This window comes from Salarias fasciatus, chromosome 10 (assembly GCF_902148845.1).
Source record: "Salarias fasciatus chromosome 10, fSalaFa1.1, whole genome shotgun sequence".
Taxonomy (NCBI): Eukaryota; Metazoa; Chordata; class Actinopteri; order Blenniiformes; family Blenniidae; genus Salarias; species Salarias fasciatus.
Window position 1 is genome coordinate 17,615,403 of NC_043754.1, and position 22,787 is coordinate 17,638,189.

Sequence of the window (22,787 nt, forward strand, 5' to 3'; positions counted from 1 at the left end):
AGTGATTTCCAGAAAGGCAACAGAAAACTGAACTAACTAGCATCAAAAGAGTTTAAATATTTCAGGAGCATGAAAAAAACTTTTTAAAATGCATACTTAATGGCAAACTAGTTCCCACAACTTTCATGGTTATTTGTGAAGTTCGTTTTAAAACAGTGAAGCAAACAGCAAAGAAAACAAACTACACCATTAGTGTGCATACTACAATATTTATAACAGCATAAAACAGGGTTTGCTCTTATTAGGGACTCAGAAATAACTTTTGCTTTTTTTTTTTTTTTTTTTTGCAAAAACATGCTACACAAATATTACTCTTCAGCACATAAAAAAACTTAAAAGCTCCGGACAGAGGAAGTGTGGCCTTGTGTTGTTATGACACTGGTACTTGCAGTAGCACATTTCCTCCAGCAGGAGGCGCCGCCGTCCCGGGACAGCTGCAGCGGCGGGGCCGCTCTGGCTGCTTCCCAGCAGAAGCCCACATCAGGCCGGAGGAGCGGGGCGGGGACTCCGCCCGGCCAGTCCTGGCTCTTCAATTTCAGGAGACGACAGGCTTTCGGCTGGAAAGAAGAAAAAAAAAAAAAAAGAAAGAGAAGAGAAAAGAAAGGAGAAGAGGAGAGAAAGAATCCGCCTAGAAATCGATCGAGTAGCAGCTGGTAAGAGATGAAATAACCCTTTCTTATGATTCTCTTCTCGAGCTTTGCTGTTCTTTTACTTTGCGGTGGACTTAACTTTGACTTTCCACCAGTGGGTTTCAAAGTGATCCCACCACAGGCCAGCACATCCGATTCAACAGTCTGAGAGGAAATGTGGGAGAGTTCAGCTATTTTCATTTCATTCAGTTGGACGGTGACTGTTTATAAATGTTTTTAGGTTTTTTTTTTTTTACATTCAGCACAGAATTTAAGATCAAACATACAAGTAATGGTTCAGATTACCTTTTCCAGGACATTTACTTAATACAGTAACACAGCATAATCTGAGATGAATCATTACTGCCGTGATTACTTGCAGGGTCATTTGCAAATTCCAAATGACTTATTTGACCCCACTTGTAATAAGAAGTGTTTCTAAGATGCTTTTCACTGTGTCTCTGCTTCAGACTTTAAAGGAGATTAAAGAAGAAGATAGCCTGTCTACATTACACCCATGGATGACATCTTCACACAGTGTCGAGAAGGAAACTCTGTGGCTGTCCGGCTGTGGCTGGACAACACAGAGAACGACCTGAACTTGGGGTAAGCAGAAATATCCAAGCAGACTTCTGTGAAGATGTGTGTGTGTGTGTGTGTGTGTGTGTGTGTGTGTGTGTGTGTGTGTGTGTGTGTGAATTTCTGGTTGTACTATGTATGGTTTATGGAAAGCTTTACAGATTTGGTGTGTGTGTGTGTGTGTGTGTGTGTGTGTGTGTGTGTGTGTGTGTGTGTGTGTGTGTGTGTGTGTGTGTGTGTGTGTGCACTTCAGAAGTGCTCTTTGGCACATTAGTGGCGGTAAAATAGTTTCCATACTGTGCTCTCCCTACTACTCCCTCATACCACTGAGCATCACTGCGCTGCAGTGACTCCAGTGGAGCTCGTGCGTTTCTCCTTTTTCTTTTCCCCTCATGATGTCATTCGGCAAAAACGAGCATAAAAAGCAGTGGGTGATTTTCAGAGGAGGCTATGTGGCGACATAAGTGACTCAGACAGCAAAGTATAACCTGAGGTTCGTCCCCCCGCCGCCTTTAAAAGAACATACATAATTTGTTATGTGTGTGTTATTTGTTTGAGTGTACAAAGAGAACTAAGCAACAGCATGTTAGATAATAGGAAACCATGTAATTCGTAATTGGATCAAGGAAGGCAGTTTCTTCATTGTACAAGTGACCATTTTTGGTATCGAAACTAACAAGTTTACCCAAATAATCTTTTAGCGTTCAATGACTTTTTTCTTCTACATTTCCAGTATATCAGGTACTCTCTGGTACTTTTGTGCAAATTATGCATCATACTTTGAATCAATAGCAACTAATCAAGAAAAGACTGTGAAAAGAGGATTGAAAGTCCTTTTATCAAAATGAATTCAAAAACATATCCAATTTGGAGATTATTTTAATCCACAGATTATTCTATATCACTGATTTTGGTTCGTTTACACTGTGCACAAATTTTAAATCCATCATCGAGCCTTTTTTTATCCAATTCAGGGTCATAGTGCCCCGGAACCGATCTTAACTAACAATAGGGGAAGGCAGGGTACATTCTAGTTTGGTTCCCAGGACATACATCATTATGTTATGTTGTTAAATGTTCTATATTTGTTTGGTTTTTTTTTTCTAAATAAATGAAGATTTTCCATTAATTTTCACTCAGTTGTTCCGTAAAAGTTTAAAATTAAGTTCAGTTTCAATTCTTGCTTTATTTATGTCACGCCAAGTACAACAAAATGTCACTTTTACAGTTAGTTTTTACTGTTAGTGATTAACAAAGGCTTTAATTAGAATGTAAATGGAGGTCATGAATATATAATAGACACAAGTTGCACTTCTGTTGGATTTTCCCTGAAGTGTTGAGGATATACACAGCCCTTCTGTCTGTTTACATAATTCCTTTGCTTGAGGGAAGCGAGAAGACCTCACTGCCAAAGACTGTAGTTATCTCATTCTTGGGCCAGGCCATATATGTGCAGTTTGTTGACGTTGACTTTGAGGGCTGCAGAGCTGCCGGCCAACCACGCAACAGCCAAGGCCATTTCCTCTGTTCAGCTCCATACAGGGCCAGGCCCTGACTGACGGAGCTTCTCAGGCAGCCCTCCACAGCCCCGCGTAAACATCTGAGAGCCCAGTCGCTTTGCTCGGAGGCCTCCGTGGGCTGTTCAGAAGGGACGCTCAGCTATGTGAGCCAGCCCCCCATTTCCCCTCTGAATAACCATTAATGTGCATGAAAATGGGTCGGTGGGAAAACGTGTTGTTAGCTAAGAAAACAGTTCTCCTACACATTAATAAATGGAGAGGGAGTTCACAGACGCAAACCGCGTTTTAGTGAACGACAAAGGGAAACACTGAGTAAAAAGACAGAAATTTCACTCAGGATTCCTCTGTGTTTTTTTTCCACCCTGTCATTCCTGAGTTTTTTTTTTTCGCCCCCCGTTACTTTTTATAGCACACAGCGGGACGGTCTGAGTATGAACTGTCTGTCCATTGCTAGATCAAATTTGACAGAAAATGGGCCTAACTGCTATTTCACTTTAGTGTGAGCTAGTACTGCAGCTATTTCCTACAGGGTATACAAGCCCTCCCGAGGTTTATTGGCAAATAGAGCGGAGAGCTTGTGGCTTTGCAGGGAGTTGTGAGAAGCCCCTGCAGCTTCCCAGGGGTCAGGTAATGCACAGGGCTGGCTGGGGTGAAGGGGCCAGTCGCACCGAGGTGACAGTCTGGCTCCGTGTAGACTGCACTGGTGCTATGTACGCTATGGACGCTTGCGTCTTCGCATATGTTAGCAGGCATTCCAGACTGCAAAGACATTTTTATCACCGGGCCAGTCATCAGATGGGCTGAGGCTGCAGGCGAAGCAGGGAAGCATGTGCTTAGGTCTAAATAAAGATTAGTAGGTGGCGGGTGTGAGAACCTGTGTGACTGTGTGTCAAAACCACACAGTATTTTGTCAGCTGATTTGCACTGAGAGTTGTTAAGAAAGCCCACCGGCCAACACACTCCACAACGGTAGAATGAAGCTTTTTTTGCCTCTTATCATTTAACAGGACCCGGTTTGAACGTCAACTCTAAAACAGCTTAAAGATGGCAGCTTATTTACGCCTCACGCTCTGTTCTGCTCGCGCTTTAGCGATGACCACGGCTTCAGCCCCCTCCACTGGGCGTGCAGGGAGGGCAGGAGCGGCGTTGTTGACATGCTCATCATGAGGGGAGCTCGGATTAACGTGATGAACCGCGGAGACGACACGCCGTTACACCTCGCCTCCAGTCACGGACATAGAGACATTGTGGCAAAGGTACGCTCGCCCGCTCACACGGCGGTTACAGCTATCTGTGCGTTCATTGCATTGTGCCATTTGTGATGTAATTGTCAAACTTGATGATATTTGAATGGCAGTTGATCCAGTGCAAGGCGGACCCCAACACAGTCAATGAGCACGGGAACACCCCACTCCACTACGCCTGCTTCTGGGGCCAAGACGAGGTGGCAGAGGTGAGATATTAAACACCTTGAGGCTTCCCTTTGCATGATCCGTTAGCTGGAAGAGCCCCCTTCTGGGGAGAGAAGGCCACTGCACTGAATTTGTGACGCTCCCAGTGTCTTACCTGCCGTACGAACACAATCACATTCAGCCTGTGCATTGTGTATTTTCAGGACCTTGTGGCCAGCGGTGCCCAGGTGTGTGTATGTAACAGGTATGGACAGACCCCTCTGGACAAGGCCAAGCCACATTTAAAGCAACTGCTGCAAGGTTAGAAAGCAAGTCGTGGATGTTCAAAGAATTTGAATGATGGAAAAATGAAGTATATCAGAATTTTATTTATTTTTTTTTTTTTTAGAAAAGGCAGAAAAAATGGGCCAGAGTATGGCCAAAATCCCGTACAAAGAAACTTTCTGGAAGGGCACCATGCGTACACGACCTCGTGAGTAACTATTTCAGGAGCAGATCATTTCAAATCAGGCTGTTTGCTTTATTGTTAATGGATTGGCTCTTTCAGGTAATGGTACCCTCAACAAGCAGGCTGGTATTGATTACAAGCAGCTTTCACTCCTGGCGAAGATCAATGAAAACCAGTCTGGGGAGGTCAGTTGCTTTTTCTGTTATTGCTTCTGCCTGACCGGTCTTTTTCAGCTGATCGCTTGTTTTTATCTTATATCTGCTCTGTTCTTAGCTGTGGCAGGGCCGGTGGCAAGGGGATGAGATTGTCGTGAAGGTGTTGCAGGTGAGAGACTGGACCACCAGGAAGAGCAGAGACTTCAACGAGGAACATCCGAAACTCAGGTAATCCATGAACGAGTGCAGTTTCGGCCTGTTTTGGCTCCTCGGCAGTGTTTCCTATAATGACTGTGCACAAAATCAAACAACCATTAGAGAATCAAATTCTGTCAATCCTACATAGGCTACGACTGCTCTTTGACTCTGATAAAGTTTGTTTTTAGACTCTGTATCACTCCAGATAGACAGTCCTCATGTGAGAATTGATGTGTCTGATCTTTAGTGACAGGCCAGTGAGCAGGTATTGGTGTGGAACTTGTACTGTGGAACAAGCAGTTTGCTATATTTTTCTTAACTCCTGCTGTTGTGAAGTAAAGAAAAGCTGATTTTTTTTTTTTTTTTTGCTGTGTGAAAATAAGTTTCACAAATGTCTTTCCTACGGAATAATCCTGAAACTCAACTAAAATTAAAACGTCACGAGGATCTAGCTTCTTTTTTTCTGATATAATGAATTTAGGCATAATGATGTTCCTCAAGAAGTTTATTAAGAACACTGTTACTGAAAGGCAAAACATTTGTTGCTGAGGTGTTTGGATGAAAGGAATGAAGAATGAAAGTATTTGAGTGGGCCGAACCTGATAAGTCATGTTTAAACAGGTTCAGCCAAGCCCCCAGAACAACATCTGCATTCACTGGATCTTCACTGACATAATTATGGCTGTTAAAAGCACATCTCTGAGGCACTACTTACAGACATGTTAACACCCCGAACAGAGTAAACAATGCACTGTGCATCACAAAAACATTCGGCACCGTATTTAAGCTTTCGTATTTAAGCAGTTCCATGTACTTTAGGGCCTCATTAACACAAACAAATTAAAATAAGAGAAAACCTCCGAGCAGGGCAAGCAAAAGAATCCCCACCAGGAAGTCGAAGTGTGCTTCTTACTGCCCTCAGGTAAACTGTTTTAGGAATTTATACCAACATGCAAGTGCTTGGTACGTGTGCACTGTAAATTTGTAATGCATGTAGTCTGCTGTGTTCGTATTTCAAAAATAAAGATCTTCAGATGATGGAAGTGTAAAACTGCTGCTGTAAAGAGCTGCAGGTGATCGATATGCACCTTTCTTCATTCACCACATGCTTTTAAATATTCTTTTATCTTAATGATGGGAATTCTTTCCTATTTTAATTTGCTAATTCCTTATCAACTATTGTTGTTTCTGAAGGATCTTTTCTCATCCGAACATTCTGCCTGTCCTCGGAGCCTGCCAGTCGCCTCCTTCCCCTCATCCCATCATCATCACACACTACATGCCGTACGGATCCCTGTACAACATACTTCATCAGGGCACGAGTAAGTACATTGTGTGTGAGACGGAAATGTGAAATATTGGTTTAAAATTTGTTTTTGAGTGGCTTCGTTCAGGTTTGACACTTCAGATAGACACACACACACATACACATCGCATGAATGCACACAGTGGGAACTAATTTACATCAAGCAACTAATACATAAAGTCTGAAGAGGACATAGTCTGCTAATTTTAAGCGTTGTTCACTTTCGTTTTGAGTTTAAGAAGTCTGACTCAATCTGTTTCCTTCTTCTTATCTTTTCAGTCCATCTTAAACTCTCACTTTTGTCCCAGCAATTGTTCAGGAGAAATGTCTTGGGAAATCGACTTCATATGTATTTCTGACTTTTCTCTCCCGTCCTCCTTTGTCTTCCTCCACAGCTCTGGTTGTAGACCAAAGCCAAGCAGTGAAGTTTGCGTTAGATATCGCCAGCGGCATGGCCTTCCTCCACACCTTAGAACCAATGGTCTCACGGCTTTACCTCAACAGTAAACACGTCATGGTAAGACGCTGCTCCCCTTTTCACCAGCCGGTATGTCCTCAATTAATAGAGACTTATGGTGTGTATGCACCTTTGTCAGCCTGTATAAAAGCATAAAAAGGAACAAGTAGTATATCAGGCTGGTTCAGCACTTGATACGATCAAAGATTGGACTGTAAAATATGTGGTTATAACATTGATGATGCAAATGGACTTTGATAACTTTGATAATTGCCGCTACAAGTTCCTGTGAGATTACTGTGATGGTATCATTGTTTGGTTCACCAACAGCTTACAGAATATAGACGTCAGAACAATGGTAGGAATTCCTCTATTATAAGTGTCAACAAAAAGTTGTGGTCGGAGAGAGCTTGTTAGTGACAAGACACCTTTGTTTCACACTGTATTTATACTTACAGTCAAATTGCAACTATTTTTTAAAAAGCAGATCAACTCCTAAATGTGTCTCAACCTGCTTATTATTTGCCCACTGTGGTTTCGGATGGCAGCTCATGTAATTCCCACAAATCACCTCCACTGGCAAGAGCAATTGCACAAGAATTAATTTGAATTGAATCAAACACCCTAAAGGCTATGAAACACTGATATGTCGTGAATAACAAACTGGTATGACTCATTTCTTTCAGATTGATGAGGACATGACAGCCAGAATAAGCATGGCAGACGCCAAGTTCTCCTTCCAGTGTCCTGGTCGTATGTATTCCCCAGCATGGATGGCCCCTGAAGGTACTAATTATGCTTCATTTTCTGTCTCTTTGCTTCATGTGTCAGTCATTAGAAAAAAGGTGTGATTTACAGAAATCCCGTTTTAGAATTAGTCATACTGTCCACTAGGTCATGTTATAAATATAGGTTGATTTTTTTTTTTTCCCTTTCCTTCTTTTCAGCCCTGCAAAAGAGATCTGAGGACATCAACCGCAGATCAGCGGACATGTGGAGCTTCGCTGTGTTGCTGTGGGAGCTGGTTACCAGAGAAGTGCCCTTTGCTGACCTCTCACACATGGAAATAGGAATGAAGGTAAGTGTTTCCACGATTTACAACCCCGTAGGCTTCTGCCACAGGTTTCAACATTCCTACAAAATGTGGACACAAAAAAAGCAGGTTTTCCCGTTCAAAGTACAGTATTTACACCAACGTTGCTTTCCGCTTTGTTTCCATTGCTCAGGTTGCTCTCGAGGGTCTTCGGCCCACCATTCCACCAGGAATTTCACCTCATATCTGTAAACTGATGAGGCTCTGCATGAATGAAGATCCAGCCAAAAGACCCAAGTTCGACATGATCGTTCCCATCTTGGAGAAGATGCAGGACAAGTGAATGATGTTAGCCGCAGTCTTCTGTTTCACTTGTAATAATGTGTTATCATCAAACCACTTTTTATCTACACTTCAGTCATGTATCTGCTAAGCCACTGTAAATAATGCCATAAACCACTTTAGTTAGTCAAAGTTCAGACACTAAGCTTTAAACTGATTTTCTTGTATAAATTAAATTTGAGATTTAAATGTTTCTGAGCTTGTGCCAGTATGGCTGAAGCTTCTTGTAATGTTGGCTTTTTTTTTAACGCAGAGAGGATTAAACTGTATGAGAATTCTGATTGAAACCGATCCAAAGAAATGTGTATATTATAAGTGCTTTTATGCATCCTAGCAACTGCCAATGCAATAAATGTTTTATATTTATGAAAAATCCTTGTGTGTGTTTTTTTTTTTTTAGATTTTATCCCCCATTAATAGAATATTTTGTCACGTCTAAATTTTATATCAGGTTTTTGTTCTTACACCTTGTCTTGTGATATTGCTTTTCCATGTTCTGGCTCCTTTAAGGACATCTTCTGGATGTCAAATATTTGCGGAAATGAAACGTCTTTTCTTTGACATCAATACAACGTCCTGACAAGACATCCTTACAACATCCAAGAAAGACAGAAAAAATATTTCATTCAAGCTCCCCTGAGAACATCTTCTGGATGTGCACAGATGGCCTAGACCTCAATATTCTATATGTGCTGTTCTGTTGTGGCTTTTTTACTGTTGCGTTGTTGCCTTCCAGAGACGGAAGTCATCACTGTTGTAATAACACTCTTGTCCAGCAGGTGGCATTTGTAAGTCATACACGTTATGATTGTGCGCCTTTACTCAATGGCGTTCCTCTCTGTTACTGACGGTTCAGCTGCGAAATTAAGCGACATTGTTGCTACATTCAGCAATTTTTCAGACCCCTCTAGCGACACAAAAAAAGCAATTAGCAACAAATCTGGTGACTTCCCCCAGTGTTATTGAAAGCATGCATTGCATTGTTGTCACCTGACTCAAGGAGCAACTCTTCCGTGTTTTCGTCCACACGGTGCTAGCTGGTACTGCCGAACAAAACAAACAAATAAACAAAAAAAACTCGGTAGCTCTGCAACACTTTTTTCTCTGTATTCCCAATTTTTTCTCTGAGTGATACAAGTCTATACCACTGTTAGATTACATTTCTATTCCGCTATATGTTTTGGCACTAAAGCTCAGGTTGACAAAGATATGCCAATTTACAGTTATGCAAATTATGCGATGACGTCATCAATATAACTTTACTGAAGACTTGGCAACAAAGTATCATTTTTAAAGTATCATTGTTGGTATATTGTTTTTTCATAAGTGCATTGTATATTTTTATTTAGTATTACTATTAATTATTATAATATAATATTCATTATTTTTATGACCATCACGCATACTCTTTGGAGCCCTGAGCTTGTTTCCCATCTGGTTCTGATAGGAAACAGTGAAACCTAAACTGTTTTCCTTTTGTCCAGTTTGCTCAACCTGTGCAGTCTTTTTCTCTGAAATCTGTCCTAATAGTTCTTGCTGACATTCTGACGCCTTGTTCACCTGCTAAACTGTGAGAAATACACTATCTTTCACTATCTTTCACACCTACTGCCCACTGTTTGTGCAAGAGAGTGAAAATTAAAGTGAAGAGGAGCTGTGGGCTGGAAAAAAAAAGTTGAAGGAAGGAAGTCAAATTTGTCACTAGGTGGCGCACTCTTCAAAAGTGATTATACGAGTATTTTCATGAAATGTTCTAGATATATTAGAGTTTTGCTAAAGTTAAAAAAGTGATAGATGTGCAGTTTTTTGGATTTATGAATGATATGTGTATTTATGTATATTCAATTCAGCTTTATTTATAGAGCGCCTTATACAACACAGTCAGAAATTTTTAATTAACTGTGTATTAATGTCGATCACTCTGTGTCCCTCAGGGACTTACAGACGTATGTAGATGTCTATTCCTGTCTTTCGAGAACACACTGATATATATTGACATAACTGACTTCTTTTTTTGTGATATGTTGTGATTTGACATGTTGGACGGGGAGACTTTTACACGTGAATTCCTTGTACTATGGGGTTATTCAAAATAGAGAACACATGAAAATGTGTGACTAAAATGAACAATTTGGGCGAAACTGGACATCCTTGAAGAATAACATGCCATGCATGTTATTCTTCACACTTCCATGGCATCATTACATCCCAAATCTGGGACTAATGATACTGGTCTTCAAATCCCAGATGCTTTGAGGCTTTGGTCAAAAACGCATGCTCTGCAGAATGAAGAGGGGAAAAAAGTGTAATCGATGCTAAGTTGTGGAGAAAATCGCCCGAGTTATGAGAAGCGTGTCTGCTGTTTGAGCGAACAGCTTGAAAGAAACAGACACGTGACGAGTCAGCTGACGCTGCGCCTGCACGAGAGCGAGCAGCGGGAACGCGCTTCATCAGCTGCAGTTTGAGGAAGGACACCGCAGGCGCAATAACAGGACACCTCGACCTGCTTTTAGAGAAGTTATTTTACAAGCAGGTCAGTCCACAAGCGTCTGGGCAGTCTTCGTTCTCTTTGTTCACCTCACTTCTCCAGGAGTTTGTTGTTTTTTAGGCGCGCGTCTTGAGGGAGAAAATAGCGAGCTAACTGTGAGTAGCTTCACAAGTACCGGGTGTTTTTGTTTGTGTCTTCATTGTTGGCCACTTGTTTATTGTTGAATGAAAGTCTGACACTGTGTTGTCTTGTTTCTCTCGTCCAGTACCAGAGGCAAGTGCACAGACGGCGGTGGGACGATGAGGCTCCTCACCCCTCAGCCCTTGTTTACCTGCTCTCTGGCTCTCGTGCTGGCCGGGTTTGGGCTCTGTCTTCCGGTTCAGCAGTCCGGCCAGCCCCGGCTCGAGCTCCTGGAGCTGATCGATCACCACAAAGTCGGATTTAGCTGGAGAAACCTCACCTGCCCCCTGTGCAAAACTGTTTTCACCATCCTCGACATCGTCCTTCTGGTAACGTTTTTATATTTCTGAGCCACTGAAAGGTTAAATGTACTTTTGAAGTTGGGAAAACAGCCTTTTGTTCTCTGAGCTCACTCCACGACAACCAAGAGTAGTGACCCATTAACATCGTTTAAGAACTATAACAATAGATTTAACCTGGACTCATTGAGCAAATTCATTTAATGCCAGACCTCAACATTTACCTAATAACCTTAGCCTTTTAAGCCAGACATCTAAAGCCATTAAAAATAAAATCAGCCTTTAAGCTCAACCTGGAATCTTCAGACATCTCCCGTAGCCCTGATAAGGACTCTTCAAAACATACCTGGCTCTTTTCGTCCAGTCACATTCCTGTAAACCCTGATCTGCACTCATGATAGTAGTCCTTTTGCTCAAAAACTACACCTGGATGTCTGGAGTTTTAATTTACACGTATATATGCAGTATATAAGTAATTATTGTAGATGAGGAGAGACTGTGTCAAAACAGAATTTTTCAAAATCACATTTTTAATTTTTAAAACATACTTGAACATTTTGTACCTTATCTGACCCTTCAAAGCTTCACCTGGACTATTTTCGGTAGTGTATTTCCCCAAATGTTTTATTTTAACACATTAATAAATTATCAATGATATGCACTCACTTTTATTAGCTGATAATTTTGCTTTAAGTTTTTTAGGACTATGGACTGTAAAACTTGATTAGGATCTATCTAAACACTTTTCAAATTATGCTGATGGGGAAAAAATTGCTGCCATTTGTTATGATTCAACAGTTTTGTTATTGGGACCACTGTCATGGAAGATTCATTAAGTATAAGAATATCATACAGTGCATGTTACCCAAAGGGTCATCTCTGTTTTGTTTCTCTCGTCTGCTGGTGTTTATTGCTTATTAAGCAAAAAGTAGCTCCACAGAGGCCATGAGCATGTGATTCATTTCTTGATTTTCAGCAAGGTAGTTGGCCTGCCGATATCGTTTGACCTCAACCACACACTTTTTTTTAAAGCTCATTATTTAAATGTATTGAAACTGTCATGACAGGACACCAAACCTGTCCTCCTCCCAAGCGTTTCAAGTAGACTTATGAATTATTTAAATCATTTTCAGTTAGTCACAGTTGAGCTGCCATGTGTTGAATTGTATCCCTCTCTTCATATCCGGCTCTGCTTTGTCACCCCTTTTTTTAGAGCGATGCAAATGAGGAACGAGTGGCGCATGCACTGGGCGAAGCGTGCGTCCATCTCCATTTGGCCGAGGAGCGAGTGTGTCGAGAAATTACGGAGCTGTTCAGGGCCGACGTCATCAGGGCCCTGGAGCAGTCCGTGCTGTCGCCCAGTGAGGCGTGCGCGGTACTGGTGGGCTCTTCCTGTGGCAAGTTTGATTTGTACACACCCTGGAACGTCACCTTGCCCAACGTCCCGAAACCCCCTGTGAAACCACCCTCTCCTCCCAAACCGGGCTCGCCGCAGAGCAGGGTCTTATTTCTCACCGACATCCACTGGGACAAGGTCAGTATGTCCTGTCAGGATGTGTATTTAAGTCAATGTGTACGTCACAATGTGAATTTAAACACTTGACTACAATTGATCTGTATTTAGGTCGTACTTTGTGAAAACACAAGTTTCAGGTCACTGATTTACTTGGCATAAATGTTGTAGGTCTTCAGGTTTACTGTGGTCATGTGACTTTGTTTTGATCGATTTCTTCGCTGACAGGAGTATCAGGTCGGCAGCGCTGCCGACTGTAAGGAGCCTCTGTGCTGTCGCAACGAATCCGGCTCTCCTATCTGGAGGCGCAGGGAGGCTGGCTACTGGGGAACCTATAGCAGTTGTGATCTCCCGCTGTGGACGGTGGAGAACCTGCTGCAAAATGCAGCCAAATCTGGCTCGTGGGACTGGGTGTACTGGACTGGGGATATACCAGCACACAACGTCTGGTCTCAGACCAGGAAGCAGCAAGTGTCAGAGCTCACGGTCATCTCCAGACTCATCCACAAGTAATTTCTTTATTTATTTATATATACATGAATCATAAAAAAATAATTTGTGGTTTAGGTGTTAATACAGATACTTCTATCAGGAAGCTCCATCACAGCAGTTTTCATGGACATTCTGCTGAAACAGTGTAGAAATGTCATCTCTTTGACTTATTTTTACTTTTGACCAGCAGCTACTATTGGAATTCATTAACAACACACTACTTGTGTACTCAAGCTCAAAGTGAGCTGATAACATTGCTCATGGGTTTTCTGCTGCGTTTGTCGGATGTTTGTCCAGTGTTATCTGGAACTGATCCCAGTGGCTGTTGACTCACCTCTTCCAACCGTTTTCTGCGCAGACACCTGGGACCGAATGTTACGGTTTACCCCGCTATCGGAAACCACGAGAGCACGCCGGTGAACAGCTTCCCGCCGCCCTTCGTTCACGGCAACAGATCAGCCTCCTGGCTCTACGACGCCATGGCAGACGAATGGGCGCCATGGTTGCCGAAGCAGGCTTTGAAGACTTTGAGGTTGTTGATTTTTGTGTTTTATTTCATCTAAATATATGCTATAGAACATATGTGCAGGTCAAGTCACCATCTTGATAAACACTGTTTGCAGATGAAAATCAGGGCAAGAGTTAACTTTGGATCATGATGGAGCTTCTTTCACTTCTGTTTTAATGCACAGGAATGCGAAATATGACCACCGTGGTCGCAGTTCTCAGAATATTGTTCCTTATATTGAAGGTTTGGGATTTTCATGGTTCGCTCGGAGCTTTATGAGCTCAGAGTTGAGTTTGAGTCATCTTTTAATGTCTTCGGCTGTCATTTCAGATACGGGGGTTTCTACACAGCAGAAGTTCAGCCTGGTTTGAGGGTGGTTTCTCTCAACATGAACTTCTGTGCACGAGAAAACTTCTGGCTTATGGTGAACTCCACTGACCCGGCAAACCAGCTGCAGTGGCTGGTCCAAATCCTCCAGGCCAGCGAGGACAAGGGAGAGAAGGTCAGTTCAGTCATAAAGCAGGTCGATTGAATGCAGTCCATGTGATTTTTAATGCGGCTCAGCCACTTTTATTGTGTACTTTGTGCCAAAAGTGGATCATGACTCTGATTTATAATTAAATTACATCAGACAGTCTTACTGTGACGTGCTTCCCTGACATTTTATTTGTTTTTTTTTATTTAGGTGCACATCATTGGCCACATCCCGCCTGGCCTGTGTCTGGGCAGCTGGAGCTGGAACTACTATCACATTGTCAACAGGTAGCCTCAGCAAGACAATTTAGGCTTAGTGCTGTGCTATCCTCTTTGAAACAGACGGTGCAGTGCATAGCTGCATGCAGTCTGCTTCTATTTATGACTGAGGGAAGTGAATTTTCACAATCTATAGGATGCCATTGTTGAAAGTTCCTCTATGCAGATGTCTTGTGTGCAGAACACTCATCCATGTCAAGTGTGATTCTTATAACCACAAATGCTCAGTTGTATTTCCTCCTTTTTTTCCTTTGTCCCTTTGTGATTGTAAATGTTTCCAAACTACTGATTACAAAAGATTTTGTTGCATGAATGTTTTTTCGCTCTCACTCATTTCCGTTTCCTTTTAACAGATATGAAAGCACAATTACTGGACAGTTTTTTGGCCACACACATGTTGATGAGTTCCAGATGTTTTACGACGAGGCAACCATGACGCGACCTGTAGGAGTGGCATTCATAGCTCCAAGTGCTACCACCTACGTCAATCTCAACCCGGGTGAGTACACATGCTAGTGGCTTTAAAATCCAACATTTTCCAAGCAACAGACCTGCGTAGCTAACCCTAAAATATTTTTCAGGATACAGAGTTTATTACGTGGATGGGAATTACCAAGACAGCTCTCGACTGGTCCTTGACCACGAAACTTACATCCTCAACTTGACGGAGGCGAACCACAGTCCCGGGGCGCCGCACACCCCAGACCCGAACCCTCAGTGGAAACTGCTGTACCGGGCCACAGCGGCTTATGGTCTCCCGACTGTGTTCCCCGCGGACTGTGACGGACTGATGCAGACCTTCATCAAAGACGACCGCGCATTCCAGAAGTTTTGGTATTTGAAACATAAAGGCCATGTGTCGGAGCCCTGCAAGGAGGCCTGCAAAACCAGAGAGCTCTGCTTTCTGCGGAGCGGACGCTATGATGAGCTGGAGCAGTGCGACCTCCTCAACGGCTTTGGAGGAAACTTGGCCCGGGCTGCCAGGAAGACTCTCTGTTGACCGGATAAACCGCAGACTGATTGGTCAGGATGGAGGGAGTATGGAGGCAGTCTGACCAAATATAGCTTTGAGCCAAAAAATGTGATTTTGTTGCTGGTTCATCGACAAGGATGTGTTTAATTACAGCAAGATGTATGATGTTGGACTAATTGAACTGAAAGAATTCCAGTTGAGCCACACTGTCACCGTCCATGGATTTGTTCACTGCTGTTTTTGCAAAGCTAATTGTGTCAAAGACTGCTTTAAGTTGCACTGTCAGGTGGTGAGTTTACTTGAAATGCAGAGATTGAGGAATCCACGTGAAGCCTATAAAGTTTGTTTTGTCACTTCTACTGAGGTGGGTGCCTTGTTTTCCCCAGGGAAAACTCCGATCCTTAACGACACTGCACTCTTTAAAGTTCCCTGGATGCTTCTAAATTTAGTCTTTTTATTGTTATTGAATGATCAGCAGCTTCATGAAGTCCCAAAGCCTTTATTAGGTTTTCCAACACCTAACGGTGAGAAGTTTACTTTGAAATAGACAACATAAAGTTTGCCAATGTGATATTATTTGCTTAATTTGCATCGTTATGAAGCGCTTCAGTCCAAGTCCATAAATCCTCACCTCATTTTGAATGCTCTTTGTTTACACCCATCAGTCTCTAGGTCACTGTTCTACCCTATCTGCCTCAGCAAGGTTATCTTGAAAACAACAAATTCAGTGTTTCTCATCCTGCCTGCACTTTAGATCTTTTATCAGTTCATTACCTGAACAGACAAGTCTGATAGATGCAAAATGTAACGGATGCAAGACGGTTCTACAGTTTGGGTCTGTGATTGTTTAACATGAGAACAGCAAGTAATGCATTTATAATGTTAGAAATAATTTAAAATTGTATAAAATGTGAATAAAAGCTTTTGAATATACTTTTTTTGTTTGAAAGATGTCAATATTGTCATTTCTCACATCCACAACAGTAGGAATATCTTAAGTGTGCAAGCATGCCCCCGTTATGGAGCATTTAAATAAAGGTATGTGTGCAGTGGGAGATGTTTGTTGTGCCGGAAAAAGTAAGTTTTCTTGTTCTCCTCGATTTAAAAACTGTACATGAGCTCCCTCTTGTGGTACATACAAGAAATTTCCAAAATATAGTGAATTGGAATACTTACAGGCTTGAAAATCATGTGTAAGATGAGCAATTTCTATATTTTTGCCCTAATGTCAGACTGTCGTGTCTGGCTTGTGATGTACTGAATGTTTAGTTATGTGAAAGCAATAATGTCTGAGTAGAGATATTAAAGATAGTCTTGAAAAAATGTCCTCAAGCTCTAAATGCAACCAGGACATCTCGACACAGTTCAAGCTCCAGTCTTTTATTAGTTCTTCATTGGAGGTTACTGAAGAAACCGTTGATCTTCTTTTTTAATTTAATTCTATTCTATACTGGAACAAAAAAACAAAAAAATATATTCTTAAATGTCAAAAAGACATGCACTTTCAGCAATTTTAACTGTTTATTTTCTGTCCAGCCTTCTCCTCAGGTCCTGCTGAATACAAAATTCACATTTACATTTCCTTTTAGTGTTAGTATTCACAGCAAATGGACTGATTAAAAAAAAAATCTTCATCAAAAACAATCGCTGAAAAATATTTAGCAGAAACTGATACAACGAAGAGACTGCTTTATGTTTCACCCCAAATTTTGTACACAGGTAAACAGTTTGGATCATTTCTGTGCTTCACACCAACCTCCTCTGTCCACCTAAATAATCATCCAGCAGTGGCTTGATAGGGAGGATTTTAGCAATCAATGAAAAGGTCAAAACGGATGTAAATATTAACTTAATAGTGTAGTAGTTCAGTCACTGACTGCACTGAAGACAGCCAAACCTTTTGGAAACAGAAATTCCTGAAGTGTAAATCATTGAAAAGGCGTTAACTTATTTCTGTACTTTGAGATTTACAACACGAACACGTCACCCACACTCACACAGCAAGTGTACCTGATTTGGTTCAGTGCATGATTCGCTTCCCTTTCATCCAAAACCATGTAATCAACTTGGCTATTAGCAGATTTAACCCTCTGCTCACCATAAACCACTAAGTGCTAACAATTTTCCTTTTAATAAGCATTCAGGGCTTTTATTCAGGGTCCGAGAAGAACATCGAAACACCAAAGTCTTCCTTGTAAAGGTCCCACGTCTTCGGTTTGTGCGGGTTGTCCAGCTCTTCCCTGGATAAAATCAGCCTGAGGACAGTTTGCAGGAAAATTGAATTAGAAACAGTAAAAGTTAAGATCTGCAGAAATAACTACAACTGACATACTTATTTTCCACTATGAAGGAGGTATTGAACCAGAAGTAGAATGGGACGTCTTCATATCCTTTCGGTAGACCCTAATTATAAAAACAAAATGGGAGTTTGAATCACAGGAGCAACAGGATACATGCAATCTATCCTATAAGACCTTTAAAAGTCTTAAAACAACTAATAAAAAATAGGTAAGTCTAGAAAAAACAAGAAGCCACAGATGAAGAGGAAGCTGCAGCTTTAAAAGCGAGCACTCACAGCACTGGATTCGAACATGACCTTCACGTCCCCTTCGACCACAGGCCCATTCGGGAGGCTGATGACTGCTGCGTTATTGCCCACATCGGGGAACACCTAAAAGCATCCAAAAGGCATCAAGTCGCCCAACTCAAGAAAAGACGATACCCATGTATGAATAAGCTAGTGTCCGGCACTCACTGTGCAGTTGTCCTGTTTGGCGCACACGCACTGAAACACCAGCTCTTTCTTCACAATTATCTTCACTTTGAGGTCGCTGCCGTTCCCTTTACCCACCCCTGAGCAGGAGCACACAGGTCATATGTAGTGGAGGAACCTAGCAGGGCGACTGATCTGTGGACTTGCTGGTTTACCTGCTATGGAGTTGATGCGGATGCTCTTGATCCTGAGGCTTTTCGGCGGAGGCATCTGTCTGTTGAACTTGTTCTTCATGATCTCATAGTAGCCCACGTAGCGACTCTGTTTGGCAGCGACACAACTCAAAAGTAAAAATCCGTGCCTTTCAAATATTCAAGCATTAGAGAAAGAATATTTTGGAGTGGTTCTTGCCTGTGAGGGTGTCTCCACTCCCTGGAACTTGGAGCTCCGACTCTTGTCTGTCCTCCTCTCACCAAAGTAATCCAGACTGTCCTGGTGGCCCCCCACCCCAAAAACAAGATCAAGTAAATAAGTGGCTTTATTTGCAAAATGCATTGCTTATTCATAAACATCGATCTAATAAAGATATACCTGTGCACTCTCGAACTGGTCGCTGTCAATAAGCCAGGTGCATATCATCGTACCTGTGCGTCCTGCGGAAGGCACGGGCAGCAATAGCACGCAAGATTTAATGATCAAATTACTCACTGAGACAACTAAACATGCACCGATCGTTTGCGGCACCTTTTCCTCCTTTACAGTGAATAGCAATGACGTTTTGTGGATCAGCAGACATCCACTCCCTCACGTTGGCCGTGTATTTCAGCATGTCCCTGAGCGCAAACGGCAAAAAACACTTCAATATGCACTACAAAATAACTAGAAGCAAAGCATGGAGAAAAGTCGTGGTGAGTAGAAGTGTTCACTCACTCCAGAGAGGGAACGTTGTGGTCGTCGATGAACACCCGTTCAACCCTGTAGTGGAAGAACTGAGGATCGTATCCTTTTTCACCTGGAAACACAGCATTATCCACATGGTTTGAGTAATTATAGAAAAGGGAAGACAACATGTGACATGAGGAGGAGAGACTCACTGCAAAGGTTGTAAACTTTATAGTGGCCGTCATGCTTAGTGTCGAGGAACCTGGCCACCTCCTGAACAACGGGGGGAAAAAAAGAACCAGATTAAAGATTATGTGAATGTGAAATGTCAGAACATGATCAGGATTCAAACCTACCTTGATTGGATTCCTGTAGAAGGACTGTTTACCAGATGAAGGAAAAGACATGGCAATGACACGATCTATGGAAGAGTGGGAAAAAAAAAAAACCACAAACATATCCAACATAATTTTGAAGATGTAATTTCAGGTATTTGCGAGTTTATTCCTCATTCATGCAGCATCTGAATCCTACCTGTAACATATGTGAGATCAAGGTCAAAGCCGTCCTTCTGATAACGCCGCTTGTTTTCAGAAACCTGAAAAAAAAAACATTATTCTTTAGAAGTTATTTCTTCATGCCAAAACAGATCTCATCTTCCCGGTGTGTGAAGGTCAAAGGTGATGATCTTACCATCCTCCTGGTCACTTTCTCCAACTCCTTCTTCTGCGCGGCAAGACGGAAAATCCTCACCAGGATTATTATCCTCAGGAAGCGCAGGAAATTTACCACCCTGGTATATAAAAAAAAAAGATGCATGATACAAAATGCAGAATAACACTTGGTTGAGGCAAACCTTGACTCAATCTCTAAATCCACAGGGGGGAATGATTCTAAAATTTGGATTCCAGACGTCACACAGTTTGAACACAGCGGTACCTGGGGATGAGGCTGGCGCCTGACAGGTCGGTGAAGGTGTAGATCATGGTGACCACCAGCGTCACAGCCACAACACAGGCGTCGATGATATTCAGCTTGGAGCTGAAGTACACTTTGAACCTGAAACAGAAGCAAGAGTCGGATGAGATTATAAGCATGTTGCTGGAAAAATGAAACATCCTTTCATACTTTTAAAGAGTGGACAGATGCTGAGCTGCATTTCCACAGTAACTATACGCTTCGAGGCCCAACCCCAAACATGCCAAACATTTCCTGAGCAGCTTCCCCTTCGTGACATCCTGCTGAACCAATAATCGCACGCTCGTTCTGCTGACACGGACCTCTTTGATAGTTTGCATCACTCTTTGGAAAATTGCATGGCTTCAGATTTACAGGAAAGCAGCTGTGCAGTTTGCAATGCATTGCAGCAACATGCATGAAAATCCCTGCAAATTTCCTCATTGGAAGCTTCACAAAACAAAGCATTTATCTAAATTATTTAGACAGTCATTAATTTTCTAAGTATTTTTGTGACATAAATCCTTTGTCGTCAAATGTGTAATTTCTATATTTTCACAAAGACAGCAGGTGATGAGATAACAAAACGCTGCATGACCTGCCAGTTAATGACAGGGTGTGTTCAGTGAAATGTCAATGACTGCACAGCGGTCTTGCTCACTCACCCTTCCACATAGACTCGCAGGAGAACATCGGCAAGGAAGAAGAAGGAGATGGTGAGGGACACAGCCTCCAAGGCATTTCCAACATCTCTGCTCTTGGCCGGCAGCGAGAGGTCCACGATCACAAGCACAATATCCACGATGATCAGAACCACTCCAAAGACACTGCAGCAGAAAAGCACAAACATAAAATAAAATCAGTTTACACAACCAGACAGGAAAGTAATTACCACTCTAATGAAATGTCAGGATAAATGAAGCACTCACCGAAACCCGAAAGACATGACAATTGGAGTGATCTTTTTCCTAATGTTGCTGTAGAGAAAGAAAAGGGGAGGTACTGGTTAACAGATGCAGCGCTAACAGAAGGATAATGTGTAAATCTAGATACCTGGGTTAAGATAAATAAAACTTACTGGTACATTGTATCTGGTACCACATGCTCATCCTTCCCATCATCAATCTCCACTTTGGCATCCTCCATCTTTGCAACATTTCTGACACAAATAAGATGCAAGAAGTTCAAAACATAAATCCAAATGTTATTTAATGTAAAAACACTGAGCGTTTCTTACCCATTCACACCTGAATCTGATCCAGGGTTGAAGTAGACCGAGGACATGGTGTGGGTGCCTTCTTTCTTGGTGGGAGCTTTGGAGTGAAAACAGAAGTATGGGAGGTTAAAGTTCCTCATGAAGCTGCATGTTGCATGGGACAAAAGTGGGAAAACAAGTGAAAGTTTTTTTGTCCTGTCTTAAAACATTATATTTTCTCTTTCCAGGTGCTTGGCTCCAGGATAAAGAGAAGAAGATTCGAATGAATGGGTTGATTTAAGTATAAATCATCTCACTATTAAAACTTTCCAATGCAATGTTATGTAACATTGGTGTGGAAGCATTAAGGCATGCTATGGAGGAGAAGGGAGCGTGCAGTCATTCAACATCAATCAACTCACAGTATCTTTTAAAAAATCTTAATGTAATTCATCATTACCTGTGAAATCACCTTCTCTCAAAGCTGTCCTCAGCTTTCAGGCTTTACCGACAACAGCAAAAACAGCGACTGAAACCACGCAAAGCCACGCAAAGCCCCGCCAGCCAGCCTGCCTCTTACCGTTTGGACGGTCATCCGTGAAATTATACGACGACTCGTTTTGTGACTTCTCGTGAGGACAAAGGAAGACGGTTCAAAGGTTAACCGGGCAGCTTTTTTTCTACCCATCCACGGTTCCTCATCGTTTCTGCAAACGTAGCGGTTTCAGAGCTTCCTGGACTTCACTGGAAAAAGAAAAAAAAAAAAAAAAGAAAAAAGTTCAGCCCATTTTTCTCTCTCTCTCTCTCTCTCTCTCGTTAGTTTTTATTGGTCCTATCTCATCAAATCGCTTTCTTATCACATGTGATTGAGTCGTCGCCTCAGTGAATAAAGTCAGTAAAAGTAACGCTGGTTAAAAGAAGAAAAAAGAAGTAGGTCAGCCTTTCCTCCCTCACATCTGCTTTCAATCATTACATGTTAAAGGAGCATTCCCAAAGTCCCGAGCTGCGCGCGCACACAATTTCCTTCAAGTTTCATTCATTTATCTGTGAAGCTGTAATGTTCAGATGAGATGTTTGGCTACTAGACAGTTGGCCTTCTTTTATTTATTTATTTATTTATTTATTTTAAATTAAATGTTGAGCAAAAAAGGTTGTACTAACCTGAAGCAATAATCTATGATTTGTTGTTACAATGTGTTGCAATATAAACACATACCTCGTACCATTGTGACCAGTGAAGTGTGATCATTGGGCCTGTCAAAATTAAAAAATGAAAAAACAAAAAGTATATTCAACCTTTTAAAAGTCAAATGTTCTAACACAGAGATAGATGATTCAGGGTTCAAAAAAGCATCTTTGCTTTGGGTCTATGAAGAAACACATTTAGAATATGAACTTCCCAACTGCTGCAAAAAATATTTGGGGTTTAATAGTGAGCCATACTGTGGTATCCCACCTTGAATCTGTGTTGTGCTGTATCTGCTTCCCTTAAGAAGCTCGTGGTTCAGGAGGTACGCCGGGAAGAAAAAGCTGGAAGGTGATCAAAAGCCGTGGCACAGGCAAAGCAAGGGCAGTGGATGACTTGGGAAGGAGTGGAGAGAAAAAGAAACTCTCCTGGAAAGATCTATGGGAGATGGAGGCATTCAGGGCAAGCTTTATAATCAGGGCTGCTTACGATGTTTGCGACCTTCCCCCGCAAACCTGTGGTATGGTGAAGACCCCACATGCTCTCTATGCCAATGTCTGGCAACACTA

General features: G+C 42.0%; 3 protein-coding genes across 7 annotated transcripts; 2 read left to right on the forward strand and 1 right to left on the reverse strand.

Moving 5' to 3' along the window:
• The first annotated feature begins 526 nt into the window (after positions 1 to 526).
• On the forward strand, positions 527 to 8,446 carry ilk (integrin-linked kinase). Of its 2 annotated transcripts, none has more exons than XM_030101799.1 (13): positions 527 to 653; positions 1,100 to 1,235; positions 3,819 to 3,984; positions 4,086 to 4,181; positions 4,344 to 4,440; positions 4,529 to 4,612; positions 4,688 to 4,773; positions 4,862 to 4,971; positions 6,136 to 6,263; positions 6,643 to 6,764; positions 7,391 to 7,490; positions 7,652 to 7,782; positions 7,931 to 8,446. In XM_030101799.1, exons 2-13 carry the CDS (start codon positions 1,147 to 1,149, stop codon positions 8,078 to 8,080), a joined length of 1,359 nt encoding a protein of 452 aa, XP_029957659.1. In that variant the 5' UTR covers positions 527 to 653; positions 1,100 to 1,146; the 3' UTR covers positions 8,081 to 8,446. The 2 variants fall into 2 exon arrangements, with proteins under 2 accessions (XP_029957659.1, XP_029957660.1); XM_030101800.1 differs by having other exon boundaries at positions 533 to 660.
• A 2,090-nt stretch (positions 8,447 to 10,536) lies between these two features.
• smpd1 (sphingomyelin phosphodiesterase 1) lies at positions 10,537 to 16,212 on the forward strand. Of its 2 annotated transcripts, none has more exons than XM_030101795.1 (9): positions 10,537 to 10,722; positions 10,833 to 11,076; positions 12,260 to 12,580; positions 12,788 to 13,068; positions 13,410 to 13,583; positions 13,890 to 14,061; positions 14,245 to 14,321; positions 14,666 to 14,811; positions 14,894 to 16,212. In XM_030101795.1, the coding sequence occupies exons 2-9, from the start codon at positions 10,867 to 10,869 to the stop codon at positions 15,310 to 15,312; spliced, it is 1,800 nt and encodes a 599-aa protein (XP_029957655.1). In that variant the 5' UTR covers positions 10,537 to 10,722; positions 10,833 to 10,866; the 3' UTR covers positions 15,313 to 16,212. The 2 variants fall into 2 exon arrangements, with proteins under 2 accessions (XP_029957655.1, XP_029957654.1); XM_030101794.1 differs by having other exon boundaries at positions 10,574 to 10,612; positions 14,894 to 15,312.
• A 518-nt stretch (positions 16,213 to 16,730) lies between these two features.
• tpte (transmembrane phosphatase with tensin homology) lies at positions 16,731 to 21,769 on the reverse strand. 3 transcript variants are annotated; one of them, XM_030101797.1, is made up of 19 exons: positions 21,613 to 21,769; positions 21,075 to 21,150; positions 20,916 to 20,996; positions 20,767 to 20,814; positions 20,503 to 20,664; positions 19,820 to 19,939; positions 19,574 to 19,673; positions 19,415 to 19,478; positions 19,237 to 19,301; positions 19,093 to 19,153; positions 18,929 to 19,010; positions 18,743 to 18,831; positions 18,590 to 18,651; positions 18,410 to 18,490; positions 18,214 to 18,319; positions 18,041 to 18,138; positions 17,861 to 17,956; positions 17,618 to 17,688; positions 16,731 to 17,540 (listed from the first exon to the last, which is right to left on the reverse strand). In XM_030101797.1, the coding sequence occupies exons 2-19, from the start codon at positions 21,119 to 21,121 to the stop codon at positions 17,435 to 17,437; spliced, it is 1,539 nt and encodes a 512-aa protein (XP_029957657.1). In that variant the 5' UTR covers positions 21,122 to 21,150; positions 21,613 to 21,769; the 3' UTR covers positions 16,731 to 17,434. The 3 variants fall into 3 exon arrangements, with proteins under 3 accessions (XP_029957657.1, XP_029957656.1, XP_029957658.1); XM_030101796.1 differs by having other exon boundaries at positions 21,075 to 21,157; positions 21,609 to 21,769; XM_030101798.1 differs by having other exon boundaries at positions 21,493 to 21,622.
• Between the last annotated feature and the right edge of the window lie 1,018 nt (positions 21,770 to 22,787).